The following is a 23428-nucleotide window of genomic DNA, read 5'->3' as shown; positions in this document are numbered from 1 at the left end:
GCCTAAGCCTCTTCAGTGCTGGGATTGCAGGTGTGTGCTACACACCCAGCTACTGGAATCATTTTTTAAAGGAATAGTCCATGGGCAACAGATGGAAACCTAAACCCATTGAAACTTCCCCCAAAGCAAGCCCTAAGGCTTAATGATTGAAACCCTATCAGATTGAAAACTGTTGAAAAAATGTCTCCCTTCATCCTGCTTACTCCTTATTCCAGGCTGCCCACCATGTGACTAACATCTTCACTTTCTCCCAAACACCCATACTACACTGTCCATCTTTACAGGTAATCTCACCACACTTGGTCTTTAAACACCAGCTTTTAGGCCACTTAAAACCAGCTTACCCACTGAACTTTGATCTGAAACACTGCAGAAGAGTCAACATACCAGGCCCAGGACTGTTAACTGTGAAAGTATTGCTTGAAACACTGGCCCTTGGCTGGTATTTGGGAACTTGGATTTGGAGGCTTTCCCCTGTTCTCTAACAAATGGAGTGGCTCGCTGTTCATCAGGGTTAGGACTTTTCACACATACTGTCACTTGTTGCTGAAGGAATCAAATGCATGCTGTGTGACTCTGCAGGCTGAGGACTCATGGATGTTGGTTCTTGGTTTTGTCAGGACTTGCTCAATTTTCTTCTTGGTCTTTGCTAATCTTGCTTTATATCTTTTTGTTGTAATCCACTGTCAAATTATATGCTGAGTACACCAAGTCAATCATCAAACCTGCCATGGCCTTGAGGCTTCAACCACCTAGTGACTAAATAGTTTAGGAAGGGGACAGGTAAGAGGGCAATTCATTTAAATTCAACCTGTTGTATTTCAGCTGTACTATTTATTGTCTGATGTTTTATTCTTTCTGAATTCCATTTAAATCAACTACATACTTAGTAATCTATTTTATCTTCTCATGGCTTTTTAGCTCTACTGCACTGTTTTTGGTGAGATTAGAGCATGAATCCTCAATTTATTAGTCTACCTTATATACAAGTGTACTTAAATACTATACTACATTTTGTACGGAATAACCTTTGCACTGTTTTTGTCCTAATTTTACTTCTACAAATACTGTTTAATTTCTTTAGCTTTAAATAGCTAACAGGTATGTAGAAAAATTAACATCATTTCCAAAGTTTTAAGTTTCTTCTCAGAAATATAGGTTCCCATTAATGATAATTTTCGTTTTTTTTTTTTTTTTTGTACCAGGGATTGAACTCAGGACCTTGTGCTTGCCAGGCAGGTGCTTATGCCATTGAGCTGTATCTCCAACCACTTGTGTTTGTTTTTTTAGACAGTCTCACTGTGTACTTTGTGGCCTTGAACTTGCAATGATCCTTGTGTCTCAGCCTCCTCAGTGCTATGACTACAGGCTGGCCTGGTGCTGCCGTGCAAGGCTTTAGCCTAAAGAATTTAAGGCATTTCCTGTAAGCTAGTCAGGAAGAAATTATTTTCTCTCACCTGAAAAAGCTTTTTCTTTAACATTTTGAAGATATCTTCACTAGATATAAAAAAATTTATATTGTTCAATCTTTTCACCTGACAGATGTCTCTACTCAATTTCCTGAATTTTACCATTTCTAATTAGGTTATCTAATACTATTCCACTACCACCTGCCCCTGGGCCGTTGGGGGGGGGGGCGCGGCTCAACAATTGTATGTCCAAATGTGGTCTTCATTCAACTTACTTTTATTCAGCTTGGGATTCACTGAAATCTTTTTTTCTTTTTGAGACAGGGTCTCACTATGCAGCTCAGGCTGGCGTTGAGCCCACTTTATAGCCCAGGCTGGTCTCGAACTCACAAGGCTCCTCCTGCCTCAGCCTACCCAGTGCTGGGATTTCAGGCATGCACTACCATGTCCAGCCTCACTGAAATACTTGAATCTGTTGCTTTTCAACAGTTGTGGGGAGTGGGGTGTGGTGGCACACACTTGTAATCCCAACACTTGGCAGGCTGAGCCAGGAGGATCCTTGTGAGTTCAAGGCCAGCCCGGGCTACACAGTGAGCTCAAGGCCAGCCTGAACTGCATGGTAAGACCTGTCTCAAAAAAAAACAAAAAAAAAACAAAAACAAAAAACCAACCACCCCAAAAACAAAAACACAACTGTGGGGAAATTTCAGGCATTATTGCTATAACCATTCTCTTCCCCAATAATCTGCCTCTCCTTTCTCCTCCTGAGCCTCAAGTTACAGATACAGTACACTAATAAGTGTCCCATGAATCTTAAACTTTTCTATTTTCCTTTCTCTCTGAGCTATGGCCTGATAAATTTATTGGCTTGTCTTCTAATTCAATCTTTGTTCTATGTCCCCCAAAATAAAATTTATTTTGGATTACTACTTTTCAGTTCAGATTTGTACTTTTTATTGAGACTTCCCACTGGATTTTCAATTTGTTTCTCTGCTGAATATTATCTATGCATCAACTTCTATATATTCCCCCCCCTTTTTTTTGAGACAAGGAGGGTCTCAGCTGATGAGACCCGGGCTGACCTCAAACTCTTCCTCGAATGGCCCTCCCACCTCATACTCTCTAGCCTTAATGTGTGCACCATTGTGCCTGGGTTATATATTTTCTGTTGACTATGGATCATGTAACTTTTCTCAGATTAGTAATCATTTACTGTGTACTGGACTTTGGGATATACTATGAAGTCTCTGGATTCTATTTTTTTTTCTGAAGAGTATGTTTGCTCTGGCTTTATATGGAAAATAGCTGAAAGCATAAACCCAATGAAATTCCAGTTTCATTAACAAAGAACCTTGATGCTGTGAAACTGTAAGTCTGGTTCCAGTGAGTTTCTTTCCCTTGGTCATAAAACACAGCCCTTAGTGCTAGAATGTTGTCATTCCTTCTCAAGCATGGCCCTTTGTGGGCTTCCACAATAAACACCCAGTGTTTACTCACCCTCTCTTAGTGGAAGTTGAATTTCAAAATTCAATCTACACTGAGACTTCAGTGCTTTCTGCTGGGTTCCTCTGAGTATCTCACTGCACAGGTACAATTTTGGAATCCACAAAGGATTTGAAAGGAATCTGTAGGCAGATTTCTGGGTGTACTTCTCTGAGGCCTTTCCAAGATTTCAAATTTCCAGCTGTTCGAGAAGCCCCACTGATCCCTCAGCCCAGCAAGACTGACACATTTGGCTTGAATTCTATTCCCAAATGTATTGTACAAGCTGGACATTATCCCACTGGGAGAAACAAATTAATGTGGATCTCCACTAGTACAGGATTTCGTGCAGTTTCTGACTGGATTTAGTTACTCTCTAGAGTCTTGTAGTCATTACTTTCTATGTTTTGTTCAGAGCTTATAACTGTTACTGACAAGAGTTACAAAACACTTCATTATCAGACTGAAACCTCTGAAATTTCAGGAAGTTTTAAATTAAAAAAATTAAAGGCAAAATAAAGTTTATAATTTATTTACAATCCATTTAGGATAAAAACCCACTTTATGCAGCTGTACCCTTTAATTTATTTCTTCTGAAGAGAAATACAAAAGATCAGACTAAAACTGAGACAAGCATTTAAAGAAAAATCCTTTGAGTCCAAAAACAAACTGTAAATGGTTTGTTTTACCAAAAGAATTAGTTTTTGTACAAAATATAAAGAATTTTACACTATAAACAAAGACTGTAGAATATGTATTTAAATTGGAATTCTGATATTTCTCCAATTCTTGAGCACAAAGCATACAGTATTTCCAAATCAGAAAGCTAATAACTCAATGGGCAGACTCTCTCAGAAAAACTTTTATCCCTAATATATCTGGAAGGATAGTTTTGCTCAAAATCCAGTATACCAATAAATTTTTAGTTTACAAAATTTTGCCACATTAACATAACACACTAATACTTAATGTTTAAACATTATCTTTTAGGAAATATAACCCAGAGCTTAACACAGTAAATTCAGAAAACCTTAGCAACTTCTGTCAAACATGACGAAACTAATCCCATACCTCCTACCATGTCATTATTCTATTTTCTCCTATTATGTCATTATTTTATTTTCATGGTCCTTCTATGAAAGAAACAAAGCTTGAAAGACAACCTGGTTAGGGTAAGTTATAGAAAATAGTTCTCTAACATCAGATGAACCTCAAACTTGATCATCAAAGAAACTTCTGTACATGCATGGATATTCATACAGCAATATAATTTTGGTCTGTTAAAGATAATATTAAATTGATTTTTATAAACCTTTAGCATTTGAAATCTTTATTATCTAAAAACCTTCCAAATAGAATTATAGTAAGCACAATACTTTTAAAGGAGCCTATATTTAAAAAGTTCATCTGGAATAATAGAATCCTGTGATGATTTGCAGTTATGTAAGTATTGATATTTTAATCCCTTAGTGAAAACAAAGTAAAATTTTATGAATTTTACTGAAAAGGATTTTTTAAATTTACCTAGTTCTTCTAATCGTATATTCTTCATCACTACCTTGTATTATTATTTTATAACTAATGGTTTAACACTCAAGACCTTAAAAAGATACTAGGGTGTGATGGTGCACGCCTATAATCCCAACAGTTGGGAGGCTGAGGCAGGAGTACTGCCATGTGTTTAAGACTGGCCTGGGCTACATAGTTCAAGGCCTGCCTGAACTACATGGGGAGACACTGTTTCAAAAAACTAAAAACAAAACAAAACAAAACAAAACACAAAACAAAAAAACTACCCATGACCTAAAATATGCATAGCTCTGGCTTTTCTTTACCTCTGTTTATCTCAACTCTCATTTTTATCATGTAGAGTTAAAGGTTTGTGATTAAAGAGATATGATTTAAATCATGGCTACAAATAGCATATGATACTAAGAATTCATACTGTATTTATAATAATTCTGTATTTATAATAGTTCTTATGTATTTATAATAATTTTTTAACAAGACAGAAGTAAAATCAAAGAGAATGTATGTCTTTGTTGCAAAGTTCTTATCCAGTAGGGGCAAATGTACTTTAATGTGTTCTCTCAAAACACCTTTCCTAATTGAAGTCTCTGTTACTACTACAAAATTATGCTTTCCACTCATGACATTTTACAAAGCATCACTAAAGCACCAAAGAAAATTCTGTAAACAAACTTTTAACCAGTAAACTAAGGGCAAATATCCATTTGCCTTTATTACAATATTTTAAAGGCCATGATATGCGTCTCTACTTCCTACAATGAACATTTTTATAATAAAAATCAAGCATATTTATACAAACAAGAAACAGAATTGCTGTACATGTTGGAGAAACTAGACATACAGACTACAACTTTTTAGTTAATAAAGTGAGCACAAGAAACCTATAAAATGTATGCAATGTATATAAAAATTCAGTATTTTAGCTTCATTGAAGGGATTCATAGTTATTAAGAATAAAGTACGGTAGTTCCACTGGCTTATAATTATACTGTAAACAGTAAGAAAGTGATAAACAATAAATTAGAAATTTCTTATCTCCCAGTATTTCCCTCTTTTTGTACTGGAGCCACTTTGTAACAGTTAAAATTGGCTCCTTTGAGTATCAGAATTTTGGCAGAAAATGAATTCCAGATGGAATAAATTAACAGTCTACAGCAGATTCCTGACACATTAGGAAAAAAAAATACTGCAGGTCATGAGGACTGATCTACATATTACATGACAGAGAAACTCAAACCTTTAAACCTGTTCTATTTTACTAGCTTTGCTTTGTTGTCATTATATTGCTTTCTAAATTATTTGGCAGTAAGTAAGGTATCAGAAAAAATAAAAACAAAAAACTGTTTAATGTCTGTAGATTTATGAAGAAAAAAGTCTCAAAATGGCCTTTTCCTATTGCTGGTAGGAAAGTTTCATTTGGCACTCTGAATTTATAAAAGGAAAAGAAAAAAAGGAAACTTAAAAAGTGTTTGGTGTTCTAATTACAGGTTCTTAAGAAAAACATAGGAAAGGAAAATTGGAAAAATTACTCTTTTAAGAAAAACATATTAGAAGACAGACGACCACAGGCTTTTGTGTCTTCTACCATTCACTGTCTCTGGAATACTTTCACCTGCAACACAATATACAAATTATTATTTACACTAGGATTATATTGGCAAAGACCACCAGATTCATTTTTTGTTGTGCTCTAATTTAAGTGCCCATTGAGATACCATGTCCACCAAGGCAAGAAGGCCTTAAAAAACACAATATTCCATTCACATTGTATATTGTTTTCTTGTTCAAGTTTGGTACACAAATAACTGTAAAACTCTGAAAAGTCCTGTAAACTTAGGTTGAGTTTTTGTAGCTGATAACCGTTCACTGAAGATCAGATGCTTCTCTCTTGTTAAATAAATGTTCTACAGGCTTACAAAGGCATTTCTTTAAACAGTAGTATCTCCAAAGTCCTTGTTCCAACGTATGTATGCTTCTAAAGTTTGAGGACTCACACTGCGTTTTATTTTTTTCAAGGATTCAGTGAAGTCAGTTAATCGGATATTTCTCATCTAGATTTTAAAAAAACACATGACATACAAATGATAAACACATATACAATAGTGGATTAAGCTAATGGTATGTTATAAATGTACAGAAATTACCCTTAGTCTTACCAATCATTTTAATACTATATTAGGCAAGTTTGCTATATAAGACACTTTATAAAAATAACATAGTAGTTACTTTATTAGTTGTGTTTCATTTCTTGGGTACTAGATTTTCTTTTTTTATTTTTTTAGTAACTGGGAAGTGAATTCAGGGCTTCACACCTGTTGAGCAAAAACTCTACTGCTGAGCTATAGCTCCAGCCTTTTAAAAGTTTTTTTGTTAGGCTGTGTGTGGTGGTGCACAACTGTAATCCCAGCACTTACGAGGCTGAGGCAGGAGGGTTGCCGTGAGCTCGAGGCCAGCCTGGGCTACATAGTCAGTTCAAGGCCAGCCTGAACTACATAGTGAAACCCTGTGTACAAAAAAAAAAATTGGTGTTTAAATCCTGAAAAGGGGTCTTGCTGAGTGTTCAAATTGGGTTCAAACTTGTCATCCTTTTGCCCCACTCTCCAAAGGAAGTGAGATTACATAGAGGCCTGTGCCAGCATACCAGGGAGGTCTTAACTAGTTTTGTAGTGGTACCAGAGACTGAAACCAGAGCCTTTCAATGAGCGACATCCCCAACCCTTTTCTCACTTTTTATTTTGAGACAGGTTCTTGTTAAGTTCAGTAAATTGCCTAGGCTGTGCTCCAACTTATGATCCTCCTGCCTCAACTTCTTAGAAAGTTGGGATTTTAGGCAAATGCCTAAAATATCCATGGCCAGCTGGATATTAACATTTTAAAGCATAATGTTTTGTCACTATAAAAACAAAACAGTCATAGCAATTCAGAAAATAACATAGAAAAAATAATCCCTCACAATTCTACCATTCAGATGTACAATTATTATTTGGCTTATTTCCTTCCAAATCTTTTTCTAGACAGTATTAGAATCATGGGATTTTACATTAAGTCTTACTTATCATAAGCATATGCTAGCTAAATTCATGCAAAGTTTATTAGAAAAAGGCGAAGGTACAAGAAACACATGAAACTAAAATTACTGCTCTTTAACTGCACTGGATAGCAGACTATGTGTGAATCCAAAACTTTCTAATATTAATATTACTTATCAGATCATATGGCTGCATATGCCTGTAATCTCAGCACTGAGGGAGGTTGAGGCAAGAAGACTGTAAGTTTTAGTCTTGCCTGGGCAACCTGATGAGACTATCACAAAATAAAAAGGGCTGAGCATGTAGCTCAATGGTAGAGTACTCCAAGGTACAATCCTCAGGACTTAAAAAAAAAAAATTAGCTGGGCATGGTGGTGCACATCTATAAGCTCAGCACTCGGGAGGCTGAGGCAGGATCACTGCAAGTTTGAGGCCAGTGGGGATACAAAGTGAGCTCAAGGCCAGCCTCAACTGCATAGTGAGACCCTGTATCAAAAAAAAAAAAAAAATATTGGTGTTACTAACTGTCATTAGTATATATCTTTGTGGGAGGACCAGCTGGATGATTCTCCTTGAAAGAGCAATTGTCTCCATTTAGGCTAAACCTGGCCCTATTTCTGTGCACTGATCCACTCTCACACTCAACCACGCTTGAGCCACTCCCCACTTCACGAATGAATAAAACTGGGGTTTGGCCCTCGGTCAAGGCTTTTGCTCTGGTTGCCCATCATTCTATCTGGACTTAGGATGCCCTTGGCTCACTACAACTATAAATATGCCTGAGTGTCTTTATTCTCACCATGCATTGCACTGGAAGTGGTAGACTGGAATTAATTTACTAAAATTCCAATAACCTTTCCATGGGATTACAAATGTGGAGTTTTGAGGTTCAGAAAGGGCTTTCTATATATCTTCCCTATATTTGGCCCCCAAATAAGAGGATTTTAGACAAAACTTCAACGAACTTCACTCATGTCCAACACATCATATTTAAACTAGACTGTTAAAATGGGAGAGGAATCTGGGGTTATACCTCAGTGATAGAGCACTTGTCTGGGTTCTACCCCAGCACCAGGAAAGACAAAGACAGGGAGTGAAAGCGCAAGTGTACGGGCTTTCTGAATAATGTAGTTGATTAACTACAATGTACAAGATGCTTCATCAGACAACCACAAGATTACCCAGAAGCTTGAGGACTGTCAAAATATCCTTGCATACCTTCACCATCTCAATGGCTATTGAAAATTTGAGCAATAAATATCTCTAATACTTAAGTTATAATTTGTTTGGTAGTTTCTTTTTTTTTCTTTTTTTGGTTTTTTTCCAGTATTGGGAATCGAATTCATGACCTTGCGCTTGCCAGGCAGGCGCTGTGCCACTGAGTTAAATCCCCAGCCCCTAATTTGTTTGATTTCAAAAATTTGTTTGAAATTTTTACTCATCATTGTGCTTATCCAATTTTATATTCTGCGTAATTTTTCCCCAAAGAAATGCTTCAGCATCTCAGAGGAGACCTTTTATATTAAGAAAATATAACTTAATATTACAATAATGATTATATTGGTTTTATAAAGAGAAAAAAGACCATTAAAACTAACAAAATAAAACACTAATGGGTTAACCTATATCACAGGTTATTTTTAATTTTGTATGCAGTTTTCTGTAATTTTTGTTTAGTATTTATATAATATGATTTGATAAAAAATGACATAATCTCTGTGCATTTTTTCCATTACCAAAGAACAACAACAAAAGGAACTAACAGCATAGGCTCCATATTTGGAAATAAAGCAAAATTAATTTTTCAACTCCAGACAAAAAACTTCGACCTTCTGAGACAGAGTCTCATTATGTAGTTCAGGCTGGCCTTGAGCTCACTTTATAACCCAGGCTGGTCTCGCACTTGCAATGATCCCCCTGCCTCAGCTTCCCTAGTGCTGGGATTATGGGTATGCGCCACCACGCCCGGATGAAACTTTCAGTCTTGTAGAGAAGCAGAACAAAGAAAGGAAAATTATAAAATAATATACCTCACTGGCAGACATATTCTTCACCTGTTCTGGTTTCAGTTCTGTAAAATATGAAAGTCATACTTTAAAAAACGAAAGACTATTACATTAAATTGCTTAAAGGGAAAAATCAAACACAACAGTAGCTGTCTAAATCATATTAGAAGAGAGACACATTAACACTGGGAGCAAATACACTTTATAAATGTTTACGACAGAATAGTATTTCCTCTAAAGAATAAACAGGAGAAATTCAATTTCTTACACAACACCCAGAAACAACAGAGTTTACAAGATTAAAAGTTGACTTAAAAGAATGCAACTTGTTTTTCACAAAAGGCATTAGATTGGTTTTTAACCTAAAGGTGCTGTCGCTTCAGAATAATAACATGTTCTAAAAATACGAATGACTTATACATTAGCTACTGCTTCTGATCCACTGTCAGTAAGAAAATGTGGCCTCTTTCTCTCTGTCCAATGTATTTTTTTGAACTGTACTACATTTCAAACCATAGTTGATTACCAGTAACTGAAACAAAAAAAGCAAAACCACAGATGAGGACTGCTAGAAAAGAAAATGTGAGGGCCAATGATGTAGCTCAAAAGCACAGCGCCTGCCTGGTAAGCGTAAGGTACTGAGTTCGATTCCTGATACTAAAAAAAAGGAAAATGTTTTGTATGATGTAGACTATGCTACTACTATTCTCTACAATTCTATCAAAATGAATTAAATCTAACTTAACCTAAAACACTCAGTTGTGATATATCAAAATCAACAGATTATTTATCTCAATCAAAATACAGCAAAGTGAATGATATATTTTCTTGCAATACCTTGAAAGATGACCTATACGGAAATTTTTTTTCTTTTCTAAGTTACTTTTGGCATATTAATTTCAAATGAAAAAGAGCCAGAAAACAAACAAGAACATTTTCTCCACTATTTTTCTTTTTACTTGCTTAAAATATTTTCTTGGGTGAAGATGTAGCTTGGTGGTAGAGCACTTGCCTAATATGCACAAGGCACTGGGTCTGATCCTCAGCACTGCAAAATAAGCATGGAAGTTTTTTTCTCTTTTACATTTCCAGCTCATTACTGACTTGAGAAGTAAAACTTTGTCCAGAACAGGAGTCATGGTCCGCTGGCTCATGTACTGTTTTTATATAATCTGTGAGCCACAAATGGTTTTACTTTTTAAAATTTGTTAAAAAAAGAAAAGATAGCCAGGCAAGGTGGTGCACACCTATTATCCCAGTACTTGGGAGGCTAAGGCGGGGAGGATTGCAGTGAGTTTGAGGCCAGCCTGGGCTACATAAGTGGGTTCAAGTCTAGTCTGAACTGTATAGTGAGACCCTTTCTCAAAAAATAAACAAAAAACCAGAAAAGATAATTATGATTATGCAACATAGACCGTATGTGGTCTACTAAGCCTGAAATGTTTACTACAAGGTATTACAGGAAAAGTTTGCTGATCCCTAGTCTACAAACTACTTTGTACGATATCTACTACTGTTACAGCTTTACTACTTTCATACTGATAATAAAAATGATCTCTCAGTAGAGACTCTTCTAACTTCAAAGTGGCACGAAAAATAGTTCTACTGTTTTAAGCTCCTGTACACATACCTCGGATAGGTCCCAACGCTGCATCTTTTGCCAAAGCTGTTAGGTCACTTCCTGAGTAGCCATCAGTCATTCTAGGAAGTCAAGGGAAGAAACAGCAAACTATTTTCATTTTTGCAGAATAAAAATCTTCACAAAATTAAGAATATAAACAAACTACTTTGACTTTGTCAACAAGCTGACAGTTATGTGGTCCGATTTTAAGGGCACAGGCCCAGTTTTTAAAAGCGAAACAGTATGCTAATTGCTTATTATAATGCCTCAAACTTTCGATGTTTTATGAATTCTTTTACACATATTCTCCACGAGGTCTCATTAAATTGTAAACATGTCTTCTAGAAAGGCAAAATCTACAAACCATTGGTGATCAACTGACATATAATCACAAGGTACAAATCTGCTCTGTAAATTAACTAGTCTTTTTATACTGGCAGAAAAAACTCTTGATGAAATCAGGGCCAATATCAAGGTAGATTTCTTTAAACGAAGGACACTGGCATAAGACACTGCCCAAAAGGCACAATAGAGAGGGTCAGGCAGCCAAGAGATTATCAAAGAAAACAACCAGGGCAGAGAGACAAAAGATAAGGAAAATCAAACAGGAAAAAAAGGCATTTATTATGTAACATGATAAATAACTTTCAAGATGAAATATTTTCAGAATTCTTTATTAGAATGAAAAAAGAAAGACCTCTGTATTTCCAACTGTTCTTTTCTCATAGGTGCCTGGGAACTCAGTGTTCTTACTAAAGTTACTACTCTCATACTTGTTAAATATTTTCAATTTGTTTTGTTCTTTTGTTTTGTTTTGAGATAAGGTCTTGCTATGCAGTTCAGGCTGGTCTTGAACTCACTATGTAACCCAGGCTGGCCTCAAACCTAAGGACATCCTCCTGCCTCAGCATCCTGAGTGCTAGGATTAACCATGGCTGGCTTAAAATATTTTAAATTATTTTGTGACATTTTCCAAAGACTAAAATCCTTGGGAACATCTCCTACATCCAGTTGCTATGTAACTACACTATCATAAAGAAGTATTAGGTATAATGTAATGTTAAACAGGTTCCTCAGAGGCTCAATAGTACCCCACTTTGGGCTTGTTGTAGAATCCAGTTTGAGCTAGAATATTCTGCTTAGTGAGCTTAGTAAATATCTTCCTCCCATAGTATCTAACCATCCTTGATATCTAATCACCCTAGCCAGCCTCCATCAAGAATTCTATTCAATCTTGTAAGATTCCATTTTCCTGTTGGTAATTTTTCATGTACTGACCTGCATTTTGCTCCCTGACTATAAACTCCACTTTCCTCGCTGGAGCCGAAGTTGAGCCCAGTATCTGTCCACCGCTGTAAGATCCTGCTGCAGTGCCTCCCCATCCTTCTTTTCGTGGCCCTGGGGATTGAACTCAGGGTCTCTGCACTGAGCTACACCTTCATTCTTTTTTAACATTTTTATTCTAAGCCAGAGTCTTGCTAAGTTGTGAGGTTAGTCTCAAACTTGTGATCCTCTTGCCTCAGCCTCCCAGAGCACTGGGATTACAGGTGTGCAACACTGTACCTGGCTATCATGGCCCTTCTTGAGTAGTCTTCCTTACTGTCTTAAACTTTTTTTAGGATGTGAAAATCTAAACAAATTCTACCTAATAGAAAAGAAACGTATATGAAGATACCCATTTTGGTGCGGGCAAATAGGAGATGCTCTGAATTTTTTAAGTGCTTTAACACAATGTTTAAATTTTATTTATAGAAAGAATACACTACCATCATTAAATATTTAGGTCTAGTAAAAGACAAATGGCAATTTAGATACCATATATAGAAAGAAGAGGTAAGAAATAAGGTAGAAGAGGTAACAAAGAAGGTAAAAGAATGAGACAAGTTTCCTGACAAATGAATTATTCATTTCATACTTTGAGGTTATTTTAAATAACACACAGACAATCCTTTTTTTTTTTCTTTTTTGTACTGCAACTCAAACCCAGGATCTCATGCTTGCCAGGCAGGAAAATACTCCAATTACTCACCTAGCAAGTTGTGCTAGTTCTTTTTGGGTCAATGGACTTCCTTGTTTACATAACAGATTTTTAAGTAAAAGTAGTCTTGTCTGAAAAGAAATATTAAAGAATTATCAGTGTAATCTAATTTGATTCAGAATTATCAAAATTAATTTTTATTTTTTGTTTAGAGATAGGGTCTCACTACGTAGTGAGACTTGAACTCACTTTGTAGCTTTGTAGAGGACACTGGCCACGAGATCATGGTCATTCTCCTGCCTCAGCTTCCTCAGTGCTGGGATTACAGGTGTGTGCAATGCCTGACTCTAAAATTAGTTATTCTTTTTTGCTTTAGACAGGTTCTCTTATGTACTGCAGGCTGGTTTTGAACTTGCTTATGTAGCCCAGGTTGGCCTCGAACTCACTGCAATCCTCCTGCCTCAGCCTCCTGAGTGCTCAGGTTACAGGGATGTGCGCGTCCTCATGCCCAGCTAAAATTAGTAATTCTTAACAAGCTAAGAATCGGCTTAATAAAGGAACTAGTAATCAGGTTCAAATCGTTGAAGCATTATTCTTATCTGCTGGTTTTAAAATTACCTATTTTTTGAGAGAATTAAAGAAGATAATTCTCATAAAATACTGAGAAAGTAGCAGTTGTCACTATCACAGATGCTCCCTCTCCACCCCCATAGTGTATGCCTATAATCCTAGTGCTCAGGAGCCTGATGCAGAAGGCCAAGAGTCTGAGGCCAGCCTAGTATCTACATAGTGAGTTAAAGACCAGCCTGAACTACATAGAAGACTCTATCTAAAACAAACAAACAAACAAACAACAACAAAAAAAGCATCTGGACTAGAAAACCACACTTTTAAAAGAGTTTTACAGAAATATTAACTTATATACCAGGAATTCATCCATTTTAAGTGTATATCTCACTTTCAGTAAGTTTATAGAGTTGTACAACACCATCACAATAGCTTTAGAACATTTGTATTACCTTAAAAAATTCACTCATGCCTATTTATCAGAAATCCCAAGCAGCTGGGTGTGGTGGCCCAGTCCTGTAATACCAGCACTCTAGAGGCTCAGGCAGGAGGATCCTTGCTGAGTTCGAGACCAGCGTGGGCTACAAAGTGAGCTCAAGGCCAGCCTATACTGCATAGGGAGACCCTGTCTCAAAAAGACAAAAGAAAAAAGAAAAAAAAAAAAAAAGAAGAAGAAATCCCCACTTCTATACTTTGCCCTAGTAGACCACTGATTTGCTTTTTGTTTCTGCAAATTTTTTTTTTGGAAGTTCATATAAATTGAATTACATGATAGCTTTTGTTAGCATGTGGCTTCTTTCACTTAGTATATATATTTTTTATTCATATTGTATATAGGATTTTATTGAAAAATCCTGTTCATTTAGCAACTGTGAATGTTTTTCTTTGCAGTTTCTGCTATCATCAATATAGCTGCTATGAAAATTCTTGTATATGTCTTGACGTGGATGTTTTCTATTAAGTAAATTCTTACAAGGTTTTATGGTAGATTTATGTTTATCTTTTTAATAAACTGATAAACTGTTACAAAGTGGCTGTACTATGGCCTGGAAGATGGACTTCTTTGTTTACATAACAAATATCCTTGTCAAGAAGCTATCTTCTTCCTCTTTTTTGGGGAGGGCGGCGCGTACCAGGAATTGAACTCAGGACCTCACACTTGCCAGGCAGGCATTGCGTCACAGAGCTAAATCCTCAGCCCTATTTCTTTCTGTTTTTTTTTTAAAAAATTCAAAAATAGATACATACCTCCTCATTTGGTAAAGATACATATACCCGTTTGATGAACCGCCTACAAAAATTCAAGTAATTTCATAAATATAATTTTGAATTTGAATGTAACCCAACTTAAGTAACAAATAACAGGAAAAAGATTTTAAGTATAATATTTGAGGCAACTGAATGCACCTTATAAATTATCAATATAAAAATTATTTCTATTTTTTAAAAATTCTCTAATGTTTGAGAATCTTCAATAAATGGTTAAGCATTTACGTATGTGTATGTTCTTAACAGCAACAATAATTTAGATCTATGTAAGTAGAATAATGCTATCTCCGTTGCCTTGTCAAATCTGAAAACTACAAAAATCAACGAAAATTACAGAAGCAAATACCAACTTAAACTAAGCAAGATTTATGAAACTAATGTATATGAAGGGTTGCCTACGGTGATGAAAATTACATAGGTGAAGGAACATATACACAGGATCTACCATTGCAGATCATGGAAGTGACTGTCAAGAGTTTCTCAAGGAAGCAGAGACAGCATAGGCTTCAGGTAATAAAACCACCTCCTCACATTTAAATAAGCTTGTGACGCCTGGCTCTGCAAACCCCGAGAGCCCTAGCTGATAGCACGAGAATGGCCAGCAAGGCAAAGCTGCACAAACAAACTCAGAAACACATGATCTTTGTAAGAAGGCATTAATCAGTCTGGCTGGGTAACAAACTGTTGTGCAGAGACCAATATTTTTCAGCTGAAGAAATCAACCCCCTCTTCATTTACATACACATGGATTTATTATCAGGTAGGGTTCACACTATGTGACTGCCCATTAGTTCAAGGTATACATGGGATAACTCAAGATACCTGCATAGCAAGCCATTTAGTTTTCTAGCCCCACCCAACAAAATCCTTCCAAAACTACATTTTCCAAGAAAAATAAAGAAATTATTCAAAGAAAAATAATAAAACAAAATGGAAAAAGAGCCTATGGCTCATTAAAAAACAAAACAAAACAAAACAAAACAAAAAAACCAAAAAAGACAAACTACAATGAAGTAGATAAATGACATGCACAAGAACAGAAGGGCAAATTATGACCAAGTATCTTCCTATGAAATGAAAAAAATTAATGTAAAAAATGGCTTTTAATGAAATAACTCAATGATACACAAGAGCTTAAGGAAACAACATACAAAGGCTTACAAGATAATAAAAAATATGACACAGTTCAGGAAAGCAATGAAAAAGAAAAAGCACCACAGAAACAAAAGTTAAAAAGAAAGTAGCAGAAAGAAGATTACATACTAACTCAGGAAGAAATAAAGGCAACACAGTTGATAGAACAGAACAAAGCAAAGCAAAACAAAACAGACCTGAGAGTTTAAAAGGATTAGAAAGGAAATTACAGATACAGGGACCAAAAATGCAACATAATATGTATATAACTTATGTGCAAGAGAAAAAAGAATTAGGAAAGAAAGTTAAAGACAGACTCAAAATGAATTTCCAAACTATAAAGAAATATCAAACCCTAGGAAGAATTAAATCAGTGTATTTTTCAAGTAACTATAGGTCAATGACTGAAAACTGTATCCAGTGCTGGGTGCGGTGGCACACTTCTGCACACAAAGTACAGACTAGCTCTCCTGACACTGTACTAGACCAGACCTGAAAATCTTCATTCAGTTGGCAGTAACAGGCCAAAGGAAAGCACATGAAGAAAATAATTTAACCTTGAAACTGAGAGTACATGTGAGACGAACACATGAATAAATGTATCTGCCATAGACGTATGTGTTTCCACACAAAGCTCCCTACCTGAGAACAGCCTCATCAAGCTCCTGCGGTCTGTTAGTTGCACCCATTACAAGTACTCTGTCATCTCCAGCAGACTGTACCTACAGGCCAAAAATATTTTGGGGGGTACCTTTAAACAAAGAAATTTTTTAAAAAGTACGTGTTTCTAATTTGGGTCATCTTACAGGAAAAAAATATATACATGCTGCCTATTTTAAAAATGTCATTATCAATACTTACACCATCAAATTCTATTAGAAATTCTGTTTTTAGACGTCTACTAGCATCATGCTCCCCTTCTCTTCTTTCACACAAAAGGCTATCAACTTCATCTAGAGGAAATACAAGGACACAACTTTAACAGCCAATCTGTGTGAATCACATGAGTAATCCAGTTATTATATAACTTATGAATATAGTGGATGCTACTGAATTCATTATGTGTTCATTAACCTGAACTTTTTCCTTTTGAATAATCTGTCCTATTATACCTCTTATATGTGAAAAGGGAACTTTTACTTTAGTTAGAAAACATGTTTTTACCTATAAAAATTATAGAAGGTTGAAGTTCTCGAGCCACAGCAAAAAGAGCTCTCACCAATTTCTCGCCTTCTCCCACCTAAAATAAAGCATTAGGTACTGTTTTACACATTAAGCACAATATCATTTCAGTCTTTTAAATTTCATAATTTCCAGTCTAGAATGTAGGAATTTAGTTTGTCTTTCCTGTAATGACCAAAGACTTGATATGAGTAATTAGGGGCAGTGATATGTTACTGAAATGTTCCTTACAATTTTAGAAAATAGACTATTTACTTATAACCTCATACGGTCCGGTAAGTACTTCCAGAAGTGAAATACACCTGTGCTCTATTTTATGGTGAGGATATAACTAGTGAGAAAGAGAACTAAGGGAGAGAGAGATGCTGCACATATTCTGTAAGCCCTAGACTACAGGGTATCTTTACAGAAGCAGGTAAGTGGGAAAGTGCTCTCCTAAACAAAACTTGTCCTATTAGGACACACTGGAAACTCATTCTCAACATCCATTGGCAATATATACCAAAGTATTTCTATGAGTCCAGGAGGACTATGAACACCCCTAGAGATACTCCAGATACTCAATTCACCATGATTCAGGCCATTCTATGCATCAAAGTATCAAATAAAGGGGTCATAAAGTCTATTACTCAAATGAAAGGGTCATGAATCTGCTGTCAAAATTCTGTCCTCTGGGTGGCATTTATCCTTTTATTGAAATTTTCCTTAAAAACAAAATAGATGGCAATGTTGGTACATGCCTAAAATCCCAGCTACTTGGGAGGCTAAGACAGGAGGATTATAAGTTCAAGACCAGTCCAGGCAGTTTAGTGAGCTCCTGGCTCAAAATAAAAAATAAAACTAAAAAAAAAAAAAAGCAGGGTATATAACTCAAGGGTAAGGTGCTTATGCTGGCCTATCATACACAATGCCCTGTGCGCAAATTTGCAATCCTCATGTGTTACTTAGTTTCTCAGAGTGCTGGGAGTACAGGTATGCATCACCACACCCAGCTGTTTATGCTTGTAATCCTGGCTACTTGGGATTCTGAAGCAGGATTGCAAATCTGAGGCCAGTTTGAGCAGCCTGGCAAGACTGTCTCAAAATATGAATGGGGCTGGTGATGTAGTTCAGTGGTAGAATGCCACTGGATTAAATCTTAGGCAACACACAAACATTCCCATCCAGATTTATAGTGATCAAAACAAATATTTTCAAGAGTTGGAAGGAACATCACTTCTTATGACATTACATTTTATAGATGAAGCAGCCCTAGTACTTTCTTATGGCCACCTCAGGATGTAAAAGATAGGTTGGAATCTCTATCTCCTAACTTTAAGACAGTGCTTTCCATTATAATGTTTATAACATGGCCTAACCTGCTGTAATATCAACTTGTAAGCTTTCACACAAGAAGCAAATGTGAGTAGGAAAAGAGGCACCATTTTAACTGCTTTACAAATTGAGGTAAGTACTAAAGTCTGTAATCCCAGTATGTGGGAGGCTGAGGCATGTGGATTGCCTTGAGTTTGAGGCCAGCCTGAGGTACATAGTGAGTTTCAGGTCAGCCTGAACTACATAGTGAGACCCTGTCTCAAAAAAAAAGAAAGAAATCAACAACAAAAACATGTAAGCCTAAAAGATTTAACCTAGTAGAGATACTATAAGAGATATATTACTTTATCAGCTTCTCAACTATTACTAGTTTTTTAATCTAACAGAATACTGATGTACTGAAAACCAAATTTTATAAACATGTAAGACTGGAAAAATACTCATGGACTGCAAAGTACTATGTGAATATTGTTTGTTTTTAAATTAAAATATCATAAGCAGGTTAACAGTTCTGAAATATAACTTCTAAAACTATTTGTGTAAAAAACTCAATCTGAAACTACATGTAACAACTTGGACATCACAAACAGAATACTGATGAAAGAAGTCAGACACAGAAAAACCTTACATTTATATGAAGTTAAAGGCAGGTTAGTTTTGCCTATCATATTAGTACTGTAAGGTTTTTGAGGAAGAGGTGAGCAGATAAAGATCGGAAGATCAGGCAGGGACTTCAAGGGGTAGGTAACACTCTATTTCTCAATAGAGATAGTGATTATGAAAGTGCATTACCTTTGTAGTAATCCAGTGGGCTGTATGCAGATTATATAAACACTTTCCTACATATAAACTATTAATAAGCAAGCTTAAATAGTAATTTCCTATGCTATAATACATATGTAACTTATTGTTGTGAAAAAAAAAAAAAAAACCTAGATATTTTAATAACACAAATGTCCACAACTATGAAGCATTTCCTGCTAAAAGCTTTCTCAGAATGCATGAAAAGAAATGGAGCCTGTAGAGGTGGGCATGGTGACACACACCTGCAATCCCAGCACTAAGGAGGCTGAGGCAGGAGGATCGCTGTGAATTCAAGACCAGCCTTGGCTAAAAGTAAGCTCAAGGTCAGCCTGAACTGCACTGGGAGACCCTGTCTCAAAAAGACAAAAAAAAAAGAGAGCATGTATATAGTATTCAAAAGTGCTTCCCAGGATTTTATAAGTGAGATCATATCTAAGGTAAAGCATTCTCATATTCTCACACCCAAGCGTAATGACACACTGGCATGAGACTACAAAAATAACTAAGATAATTTACGATAAATATAATCATTATGTACTGCAAACGTGCTATTAAAAATTTTAAAAATTAAGAAAAACAATGCACAGGGGGGAAAAGCAGATATAACATTAAATTCTAATATTTATAAAGCCCAGGCAAGAGGGGTGTAGTGGCACATGCCTGTAATCCCAACGCTCGGGAGGCTGAGGCAGGAGGACTGCTTGTGAGCTCAAGGTTAGCCTAGGCTGCACAGTGAGTTCAAGGCTGGCCTGAACTACGCAGTGAGACCCTATCTCAAAACACCCAGGAAAACAAAACAAAAAAATTACGGGTTCAGCTGGGTATGGTGTTGTGTATGTATAATACTAGCACTTCTGGAGGCTGAGGCAACAGGAGCACAAGTTTAACTCCACCCTCAGCAATATACTGACTTAGTGAGACTTTCTCAAAAGGGGAGGTTAGGAGAGAATACTAGGAATGCAATTCAGTGTGAAAGCCCAGCATTCAATGTCTAGTATAGAAAAAAAAACAAAACTACAGACCCAATGGATGCTTTCTGTCTCACAGGGGTGGAGATTACCTCAGCCCAGTGCCATAAAACAGTCAAACTATGGCCAGTGTACTAAGTCTGTCTTTAACTCCTTGCCCACTCTACAACCTTACAAGTACAATTCCCATACGCATCTAACTTAGGGAGTGAGATAATTCTGAACTCATATCTGTTCTCAAAATACAGTCTGCAGGGCTGGGGTATAGCTTGGTGGCACAGCGCCTTGCTTGGCAAGCGCAAGGTCCCGAGTTTGACTTCTGGTACTAAAAAAGAAAAAAAAAAAATCTGCTTTTGGTTTGCTGATAAAATTTAAGTTTTTGGCTGGCATGGTGGCATGCATGCATATTCTCAGTTACTCAGGAAGCAGAGGCAGGAAAACAACCTGAGCCCAGAAGTTGAAAATCAGCCTGGCAAATATGGTGAGATCCTATCTCAAAGAAAAAAATTAAGCGTCTTTCTCTACAAAGCTGAAAAGTTGAGGTAAACTCATGACACTGGAGCCTCTTAGCACCTCTGAGCTCCTCACAGAGGGAGACCAACCCGACATCACGTTATCACTGTGTGTTTCAGTGCATGTAATGTCGACACTTCAAACTATTATAAGTAATATATTCTTTCATCACAGATTCATGTTTTAGTTTAAATGTTTGTCAAAACACTTTCAACAAGAAGGATTTTGGTCAGAAGCAGAGACTAAGATGTCACTGGGAAATGAAAGAAGGTGGGGGGAGGGGAACATAAAGCAGTGTAAGGTTTGACAGAAATTATTTCACAATTCTGCACTACCCCAGTTCACTCACTCATTCCACACATCTACAATTACACCTGCGCTTCCCCAAAACTCTTCTTTGAGTATCACTGTGGAGTTACTGCAAAGTGAATGAAAAAGAAACCTAAAATGTGATGTAAATATCACAGCACTTGGGAGGTTGAGTCAGGAGGATTGCCCTGAGTTTGAGGCCAACTTGGGCCGCATAGTGAGTTTAAGGCCAACCTGAACTACACAGCAAAACCCTATCTCAAAAAACCAAAAAATACTTGAAAGCACAAGGTCCCAAGTTCAATTCCCAGTACCAAACAAGAAAACCAATAAATAAATAAAACAAAAAACAAAACTCAAGGGAAAATCTTCTATCATATTTTAGTTCAGCACAAGAAAGCCAAAAATACTCAGTTTAGACCATTAGCCCTTCTCCCAGATAAAGCATCTTTGCGGATGACTAAGTCACTGTAATTTGAGACCTCTGGGGAGAGACCTTATCCAGTATGAATGTGTCCTTCATAAAAAGTGGAGATTTGAAAACACACACACACTGAGGGAGAACACCAAGAGAAGATGAAAGAGGAAACTCAAGTGATGCATCTACAAGCCGAGAAATGCCAAAGATCACAGCAAACCAGCAGAAGCGGAGGCATGTAATACATTCTCCTGTACAGTGCACCAAAGGAAACAGCTTTGCTGACACTTTGATCTTGGAATTCCAGGCTTCTAAATTAGACGACAATACATTTCTGATGTTTAAGACAGCAGTTTATGTTATGGTACTTTGTTATGCAGCCCTACCAAACTAATACAGCATTTCATAACATAACACTAATTTTTAAAAAGCCTAACAAATGCATTTAACTTTCTACATTGAAGACGGACACTCATCATATGTAAATAATAGAAAACTCATAGAAAGTTATTTTTGGAAATATTATCATTTGCCAGGCATGGTGACGCACACTGGTAATCCCAGCACTTGTGAGGCTGAGGCAGGAGGGTTGCTGTGAGTTCAAGGCCAGCCTGAACTACACAGTGAGACCCTGTCTCCAAAAAAACCCCAAAAGGTATCACTTATATTTAACACAGTAACATACATTTATTTATGTATTTAACAGTTTACTTCGGCAGGTTTTAGTAGAACAACGGATTCGGTATGCACTTGCTTAGTCTCTTAGGTTTCCTTCTGTTACAGCCATCAGTTAAGCTAGTCCTATCTATACTCACAACTGCAAGATGAGAAGGAAACAGTAACAGTGAAACAGCAACCTAAAACATGACAACACTGGGAAAAACTCACATATTTTGAAGTTAAGCTTGCAGCGCTGATATTAAAAAAGGTTGCATTCGATTCTGCAGCTACTGCTTTAGCCTTTAAAATAAGAACAAGCACATTAGTTCAGTATTTTGCTTTAAAAAAGATAACAGCATTTAATCAACTTAAGTGCTAGAACAGATTTTCTAAAAATGTAGAAGAGAATTCCCACATATGGCAATGCATATGTTTCCCTTTGGTAGCAGAAAAAGTACAGGAAAGAGCTTTGCTTCTTACTCTCTGCTAAGAAAGAACGGGTGTGTGGGGTACTAACCTCTTAAGAATGGAAAATAACTGGTTAGAGAAAGATAAATAGCTAATGGAAAAGTTACTCTTTCAGTCTAGAAGAACAAGGCAGAGAAGAGAGATATCCAGATCTTGGTATTAATTTCTGGTAAAAGGACACTGAAAAAAGTTACACATAGTTATTATTTAATAAAAACTATTAAGATAGCAAAATATTAAGGATTAGAAAAATATTCAATATAGCACGGTAAGCTCTTTTAAAAAACCAAAACTAGTCGGGGATGGTGGTGCACACCTGTAATCTCCACACTTACGAGGCTAAGGCAGGAGGACTACGGTGAGTTCAAGGGCAGCCTGAAGTGCACTGCTAGACCCTATGTCAAAAAACCCAAAACTACACTAAACAAAATCAAAACTATACTACTGAGGATAATATGGTTTTCCATTTATTTCTCCATTGGAAATTAATTTAGTATCAAGTATATGAAAGCAAAAAGCAAATGATAAAGTATAGACTCAGGGGCAATGTAAAGTTTCTTTTTTCCTCATTTTTCCTATGATCTCAATAGCAAACTGTGAAAAGAATTCTTACCAGCATTGTCTTCCCATTTCCAGGTGGACCAAAGAGTAATAATCCTCTGGCAGGTGCTCTAAGCCCTGTAAACAACTTTAAGAAAATATGTATTAGTTTACAACTATGATTCTGTTGTTGGGTTTTTTGGATTTTGGTTTTTTTTCTGGAACTG

The 23428-nt window shown here is 36.5% G+C and overlaps 1 protein-coding gene across 1 annotated transcript in view; it reads right to left on the bottom strand.

The window, feature by feature from the left end:
• Window positions 1-4881: 4881 nt before the first annotated feature.
• The window catches only part of Spast (spastin), a gene marked incomplete in the record, with an annotated part of 50312 nt that continues 31765 nt past the window's right edge, over window positions 4882-23428 (bottom strand). The window contains 10 exon segments of the mRNA XM_013517607.1: window positions 4882-6472; window positions 9481-9521; window positions 11087-11157; window positions 13107-13186; window positions 14871-14913; window positions 16668-16747; window positions 16887-16978; window positions 17190-17265; window positions 22422-22493; window positions 23275-23349. Of these exon segments, the coding sequence (XP_013373061.1) occupies window positions 6350-6472; window positions 9481-9521; window positions 11087-11157; window positions 13107-13186; window positions 14871-14913; window positions 16668-16747; window positions 16887-16978; window positions 17190-17265; window positions 22422-22493; window positions 23275-23349 (753 nt within the window).

This window comes from Chinchilla lanigera, unplaced genomic scaffold (assembly GCF_000276665.1).
Source record: "Chinchilla lanigera isolate Chin_1 unplaced genomic scaffold, ChiLan1.0 scaffold00040, whole genome shotgun sequence".
NCBI classification, from domain to species: Eukaryota; Metazoa; Chordata; class Mammalia; order Rodentia; family Chinchillidae; genus Chinchilla; species Chinchilla lanigera.
Note: the sequence above shows the minus strand (reverse complement) of the source record. Positions and strands in the feature narration are given on the sequence as shown.